The sequence below is a fragment of the Quercus robur genome, chromosome 12 (genome assembly GCF_932294415.1).
Source record: "Quercus robur chromosome 12, dhQueRobu3.1, whole genome shotgun sequence".
Classification (NCBI taxonomy): Eukaryota; Viridiplantae; Streptophyta; class Magnoliopsida; order Fagales; family Fagaceae; genus Quercus; species Quercus robur.
The window spans coordinates 814,176-822,572 of NC_065545.1; the positions used below are offsets into that span (position 1 = coordinate 814,176).

Genomic DNA, 8,397 nt, shown 5'->3' on the forward strand with positions numbered 1-8,397 from the left:
TTGGAGGCTATATAAACAATCTTACATCAATCTAAATTGATTCTATGGGGTAGGATCGTAAAGATTTATAGAGAAAAATCGTAGAATCTTACATTCCATCATCTAAGATTGCCATCACATGCCAATCCTAACCCAAAAAATATTCTACATTTATTTGAATCATTTTTATAGAATATTATAGGAGGATCTTATGATTCTAAGATAGCATCGGAATTCTGACAACATACCCAACAATTATTGTAACATTATATACTTAGTTATAGACAAGACCATTACTGTAATATTCGTGTACGATTATATAAAAGCAATATGGTCAAACAAGCTCAACATATGACCAAAATTTATCCAAACCTATATATATATTCTTATGTATCATACAATTATAATCTATTGTATCTATCTAAACAATATAAAAAGGAAAAAGAAAAAATTGTCACTAACATTTTGAGTCATATATAACAATTTTACAACATTTTTCGCAACACTTGCATGAATAAGTTTTTATTAGTTTTTATCTAGCTTATCATCAAAATATTTTTTTTATTTACTAATAACAACTATCATAACAGTTGTGAAATTTTTTATGATTGAACTTGTTACAAAATTTCTTCAAATTCTAGGAATTGAGACCAAAAGCTCTATATATAGTTCAATGGTATTTTTAATTGGGTTTGAGAAATTTTTTATGAAAAATTAAAAAAGTTGTCAAAATAATAAATTATTTTTTTATAAAATATTTCTTAAAATAGTTTACAAATATTTTTTTTTTGAGAAAAAAATAATTTATTAATATATACCTAAAAGGCATTCTCACTCCCTTGCCGGCACACCTAAAGGAAAGGAAACCAATATAACACAAACAAAAACAAAGGCAGGTTGGTAAAACCTTTTTTTTTTTTTTTCTTACCTTACCATTGAATTAAAAATTAAAAAATAATAAAAAAAAAAAAAAAAAAAAACAGTGAAATTGAACAGTGACAACTATTCATAGAAAAGAAAATAGAAGGGTGACAGTTGGGTCATCCTTTTGTTGAAAGATAAAGTAGATTTCAAATCGAGGTGTGCTAGGATCATAAAAAATGACATAATTTTATACTACAAAATCATGTAACGAGTTGTAACCGATAAAAAAAAGTGTTTGCAGCCATATGAAAACATACATCCACCCATTACAACTCACGTTATAAATTGGAGTACAAATTTGTGTCATTCCTTTCAAATCAAGCCCAAGCCCTTGAATCAGACTGAGATTCGATACGTGGTTTGAATTGATTGGTTGCGCTTCTGAAATGTCAAAGCTGACCTTCGGATGCCCTGCACGGTTCCTTTTTGACGCCTAGCTAATAGTTACAGAGTCTGTGACTCAAGCTTACCACCCTGATAATAGCTAGACCTGTGAACAAGGACAAGGCCAACCCTGATTTTATCAAGTTTTATTTAATATCTTTGTTTTTTCCTGGCCTTTAGAGAATGAGATCAGATTGGAGATTCCAAGGTAATTTCCTTTTCTTTTTCTTTTTCTTTTCTTTTATTTTAAAAAATAATCCGGATAAGATTGATGATCCAGAATTTTTTTTTTTTTGAAAAAAATAAAAATAAAAATAATTTGTATCCAAATTTTATATTACCATCCAAGGTTCCGTTTGTTTCAACTGAAATTAATTTACGGAAAACATTTTCTCCATTTGTGGTGTTTAGAGGCTGCTTGGTAAATATGTTATAGTAATGTTGTTTAAGTATTGTAAAATTATGTGTGAATAAAAAAATGTTGTGAAAATAGGTGTTATAGTGTTTAAACAACAAAAACTGTTGTTTAAGCAATAAAAATTATTTTTTAAACAACACAACCAAACAGACCCTATGACTCCCAAAAATACTAATCAACTTGAAAATATTGTCAAGTTAACCATAAAATAAAGAGGGTTTTGACATAAAATATTTTACGCCCTAGATTTTTTTGTCATAACTTTTAACACCTCAAGGGATATTCACATTTAAGTTTAAGCAATAGACACGTTCCACCAAACCACTTACCCCCACCCAACCACCCACTCTCACCCACCACCATACCTAATTGACCACCGCGGCACACCCATGCCCCAATTAGGCCTCCACCTCTTAGATCTTGTAGGTCATGATTTTTGGCGTGCCGATCTCAATTTCGATCTTAGTCTCTCTCTTTCAATATGTTAGTTTTGGCTCTTACACTTGGCCTTCATGTTATGAGCTTGTACAATAGTTACAAATGTAAAGCAAAATAACATGTCAAGATTAACTTATATATTAATTAGACATTTTATTCAATGATATGATATTCATTTATCTTACATGAATAGTGGGTTCTACCAATTAAACTAAAAAAATGTTTGATATTCAATCCAAATGAGCTTATTTTTAGATTAGATCACCATTAAATCATTGAGGAAGTGGAGATCTTAGGATTGAGATACTTTCAATCTAAAGTTAAAAAGTTCACTTTGACTCTCAACCTTTGAATTATAAAATCTTTTACCCTTTTACCTTTTTAATTTCTCTATCTCACATTAAAGTGCAATTGCACTTAGCTAATTACACTGGATCCAAATCTAGTAACTTGTGAACTTTGCCCAAGATCTAGGTAATGGTTCAATGTATTAAATTGAAGAATAAAACTTAAACATAGTCTTTTAGGTGTTAAACCCTATGTATAAAAAAAAAAAAAAAAGGTGTTAAACCCCAACTTTTTCAATAAATTCAACTATGTATTTACATTAACAATATTTTTTTTTTTTTTGAAGACAGTTAAATCCAACAGCGTGGATGAATGACCAACACAACCATGTGCTTTACCTAAATTTTGTCATAATTTTTTAATATCATTTCTCTTGCCACTTGCCACTTCCCTAAGAAAAGTTGATAGGGACTAGACGTTGGCGATCTTTATTTGTTTATCTGATAGAATGAGTAGTTGACATTATGAAGCGGGTTTCATCAAAGTATAGGTAGTGTTCTTTAATTATGTACATATGAACTTTTAAAGGAGACTTGAAGGATGCATTGTGGTATTTACCTACTTCTTCTCAGCCAGAAATTGAGTAAATGAATATTGAATAAGGTTGCTGTAAAGTGCTAAACCTCTTCCCCCTCTTGGTATGCTAACATTGTCATTGCATTTACTAAGCCACTCAGAAGTCAAAACAAGCCAACATTTGTCACCTGCAGTAATACAAAATAGAGCCAGAGATTTCAGAACATTGGTTTCACATGTTGAGAATGAGAGAGAAAGAATTGCATACTTACCTACCATCTCTTGGAGGCAATTATTCCTATAGTCTCATCCATATAGTTTAGGCATATAAAGAGGGGATATACATGTAATTGCCTCAAGCAAACATTCTAAACGGTGGATGAGCATGAGGGTTTCAAAAGATAGACCTGCAGTGTCTTGACATGATATGAGGCGCCCCCCACCCCCCTCTTATTTTGGATTGGATAATTTAATTAGTCGGTTGGCTGACAGTACTGGTCTCTACCAAGTACCAATAATAACTTTATGGTTTCACTTTCAGCAATCACAGAGACACCAAAGTTTCACAATTTGGTAAGGTGAACATCACTTTTATATATATAGACCCACCACTAACGAAACAGGCCATATCAAACCATAGTAAAAAAACTGTGAACAATTTTGTCTCAAAATTTATTGTTTTGCTTTTACTTCTACTTTTTTGTTTCTCACTTTAACCTGCTACAGTTTACGGGAAACACTTTTTTTTTTTTTTTTTTTTTTTTTTCTGAATATCAAAAAAAAAAAAAAGTATATATGGAAAAATACTAAAATTATTGTCAATTTTACTGCAAACTGTTTACAAAGTGACATGATAATGAATGCAATTTGTGTTATGTCAACAATCTAATAAATAAATTTTTTATTTAATTCTTCATTATGTATTTACAACTAACAAATCAATTTGTACGAATCTATTTAGTAAAATTTGTAATTGTCCTAACTTCACTCATGATATAGTTCCTTGGCAAGGTTACTGAAGTCTTCAAGGAACCCATATCTCACCATTCACCCCATAGTTTTTGGAAGGTGGAAGTGTTATTTGGCTCAAAAGCCATTTGCAAATATCAAGAAATACATTCTGATTCATCATGCAGGGCATTTGTATAAGAAAAACGTAAGGTCTGGATTTAATGGTTTAAAATCACGTTATTAGGAAGACTTAACCTAATCATAATTAGAACAAGTTTAGTTTCATTTGGAAAATGAATCAGGGAGCTTTTTCTTCGTTTGATTAGCTGGTGGAAAACGAAAACCATCATTTGCAGCTCTCTTTATCCATCTCAGCTTGGGAGCTCTACTACTTTAACTGGAATTAGGCTCTGCGTATCAGTCCAACAATGATCTTGCTGATTGTTTCTTTAACCCAAAGTTCAGCCCATGAAGTGCTAACCTCAATTGCCTTGGCTGTTTTGCAATGGGGCATTGGCAGAGTGGGGACTCGAAGTCTTTTCAAGTGGACAAATGGAACCCTACCTCTTCCAATTGACAGTGTAAATGTGTAATACCAATAATCCAGCAGCAGAAATAAGTTAGTCTTTGTAATTCAACTAACATTGATAAAATATTAAACCCAATGGATTGGTCTAGTTGCTCCTTGAATGCAAGATCCTCATAAGGACATCTCAGTTCAACTCTCCCCACTGACATCCAGTCAACTCTTGAGGCCACCGTCAGGAATATTCATAGTAATTACGATGTGTGTGGGATGTTGAGACTGCCCATGCTTGAGGATGGAAAAAGTTTGGCTCCAAAGAACAAAGAGTCCAAACTTTGTCCCTCGAGGTTTAGTCACGTCTCAAGAGAACTGTACACCCTATAGCCAAAAATTAAAGATATAATATTATCACCAATAGTCACCACAAGAACAAAACCCATTACCAAAATGATGGAATCTGTTGGCATCCCTCACAACAAGCTCTCTTTCAAAGACTTTTGAGACTAGCTTACAGAAAGTGTGGCAATCACCACAAACCCGAAGATTCTTTGTGACTCGAACAGGGGTCCCATTAGGAGTTCCAAGCAGTCCATAAGCTATGGCCAGTCTTTCACTATGCCCATAAAGCATTTGAATTTTCTGCTCTTCCTCTACATTGTGCAGTACATATTTGGTTTGAGCCACATAACCTCCTTTGCTCTCCAATGTTTCAGTAATTTGAGCAAGTTTATGATAAATCTCATCGGAATGTGGATGAGATTTGTCCCTTGCTACAAATGCATGGACCTTATTATCAACCTCAACCCAACTACAACCAGGATTTTTCTTCAAGCCACTTCCTTTCATTCTCATTCTCACTTCTTCAACATCCTTCCATCTTCCACTTGCAGCAAAGACATTGGAAACCAGTACATAGTTTCCTGGATTTTCTGGACCCAATTCTAAGAGCTTCTGTGCTGCAATTTGTCCTAATTCTTCATTTGAGTGAACCCGGCAAGCCCCAAGGAGAGCACACCAAACTTCAGAAGTAGGTTGAATCTGCATAGTTTTCACAAATTGGTATGCCTCTTCTAAGCGATTGGCACGCCCAAGAAGATCAACCAGACAGGCATAGTGCTCAGGCCATGGCTCCAAATGATATTCACACCGCATAACTTCTAGAAATCTTCTACCTTCATTGATAAATCCTGAATGACTGCATGCATAAAGAAGTGCCAAAAAAGTAATATGATCGGGAACAATGTTTTCAACCTTCATCTGATTAAATAAATCAACAGCTGCCTTGCCTCGGCCATGCATTCCATTAGCATTAATCATACTTGTCCATAGGGTTAAACTTTTATGGCTTATACAATTGAACAGTTTATAGGAGTTCTCCAGAACTCCACACCGGGCATACATATCAACAAGAGAGTTTGCTAGAGATTCTTCTATGATGAAGCCCTTCCTAATCAGAAAGCCATGAATTTCTTTTCCTTTCTTCAAGGCAGATAAACTAGCAGCTGCAGAGAGTAAGCTCATTAGTGCAATGGAATCAGGTTCAACACTAGTTTCTTTCATGAAGTAGACAAGTTCAAGAGCCTCATTTGGAAGCCCATTATGGAGATAGCAAGTCATCATGCTTGTCCAAGACACAACATCCTTATATTCAATGGATTCAAACATTCGCTTTGCATAATCTATGTTCTTGCACTCGCCATATACATCAACAATTGAATTCTGTAGCGCAAGATCAGATAAACCTCTCCTCAAGATGTAACCATGAATTTCTTTGACATAGGAAATGTTGTTTGACCCACCACAAGCCAGCAGGATACTTGCTATCATCATTTCATCAACATCCATCCCTTCTAACTGCACTTTCAAGAACAACTCTAAGGCCCTTGAATAAGCTTTGTTCTGAGCATATCCAGCAATTATTGTTGTCCAAGAAATGAAGTCTTTATCAGCCATCCTATCAAAAGCACGGCCCATATAGTTTATATTGCTACACTTTGCATACATATCTATTAGTGTATTCCCAACCTGCAAATCAGAATCAAATCCACTTCTTATTGCATAAGCATGAAGTTCCATTCCATTCAATAAATTTCCCAATCGACCAGATGCTGAAATGACATTTAATACTGAAACCTGGTCAGGTTTTCTACCAGCATCCTGCATTTCATAGAAGAACTTTAGAGATTCTTCATATAGACCATTTTGGACAAAACCAGAGAGCAAAGTATTCCACGATATATAATCCTGATCATCCATTTTATAAAAAATTCTAGCAGCTTCATCCATTTTACCACATCTTGCATACATAGCAATCAAAGCATTAGCTACATAAACATCAACATCATGACTAGCCTTTAAAACAGCAGCGTGGATCTCCATACCAAGTTTCACAAAGAATGAATCCTCACAGGCTTGAAGAGCAGCAACAAAAGTATATGTGTTCAAGGCAAGACCCAGCTTCTGCATATCTCTAAAATGTCCTAATGCCTCTACAGATTGTCCATTTGCTGCAAATGCTGAAATTATAGAATTCCATGACACAATATCCTCCTTTTCAGTCATACCATCAAATAGCTGCCTTGCCCCGTCAAGATTACTGCACTTTGCATACATAGCAGCAATTGAATTGACAACAAATATAATAGAATCATACCCACATTTGATAGCTAGACCATGAATTTCAGCTCCACAATGGAGATTATAAAGCGCACCACAAGCTTTCAGCAAACAAGGAAAAGTACAAGAATCAAGAGGAACTCCCAGAACTCGCATCTCTCTATACAAACTAAGCGCTCCAAGAGGTTCCCCATTTGAAACATAAGCACCAATCATAGCATTCCACGTAAAAATCGTTCTATGGGGCATTTTATCAAACACCATCTCCGCACTCAAAATAGAGCCACATTTACCATACATGAACACAAGCCTAGTACTCAAAAACACAGAATCACACACAGCACAAGATTTCATCATATGGGAATGAACCTGTTTCCCTAGTGATAGAGCTTTCTTGTTTGCACAGAGCTCAAGAACTGAAGAATAAGCCTCTTCTGGACAAAACTGAAGTGGGTTTTGGTCAGGGAACAATCGGGTAATTATTTGATAAGCTTCTTTAAGGCTTGCTTGCTTGCCAACCTGGGGTTTGATGGGTTTCTGAGAGAATTGGTGGATTTTGTGAGGTGGGTTTAGATGGGTTTTCTTCAATATAGGGTGGTTCAGTAAGGTAGAAGAGGTAGTGAAGTGACAGTGTGGGATTGAAGCAATCATAATGGAGGAGTACGTGCATGGAAGGCGACAATATCTTAGGCACATGAACAATGTCTTTTGTTTCACTTTGTTCTCACCACCACTCTTTCTGGGATGGATAAACAAGTGAAGGCCCAAATCATTCAAAGGTCCTCGATCACAAATTTGTACAATAATGAGATTTTCGTATTAGATTCTAAGGGCCATGAAAATAGAGTTACTATATAAATATGCTTGGGCTTTTACCATAAGACGAAAAAAACAAAAAATATATACTGTTGGTTTTCTAGGAGATTGATTCTCCTTAATCTTCATTTATGGTTTTTTTTAATTAAATTACAAATTACACCTTCTATCTTAATCATGTTTACATTTTTGTTTCTATAAATTTATTTATATATTTTTTTATTAACTTCCATTTTTTTTTTCAATATAGCCCTTCCGTCCATATCACAACATTAAATATTATAGCTTTTTTTAAGAGGAAAATATTATAGGGTTATCATTGGAAACTATGACAAAGACAAAAGGACTACGTTTAAAAGATATATAAGTTACAAAAATTATTTAACATTGAAGTTAGAGAGTTTAATTTATAAATTCTAACTCTTTTTTTATTTTTAATTTAACTAGTATTACTCGTTAAACCTTGTAGCCAAGTAACACC

At 34.3% G+C, this 8,397-nt stretch overlaps 1 protein-coding gene across 1 annotated transcript; it reads right to left on the reverse strand.

The window, feature by feature from the left end:
• Positions 1-4,065: 4,065 nt before the first annotated feature.
• On the reverse strand, positions 4,066-7,950 carry LOC126709692 (pentatricopeptide repeat-containing protein At3g63370, chloroplastic). Its single transcript, XM_050410017.1, has one exon. It carries the CDS (start codon positions 7,794-7,796, stop codon positions 4,893-4,895), a length of 2,904 nt encoding a protein of 967 aa, XP_050265974.1. The 5' UTR covers positions 7,797-7,950; the 3' UTR covers positions 4,066-4,892.
• Between the last annotated feature and the right edge of the window lie 447 nt (positions 7,951-8,397).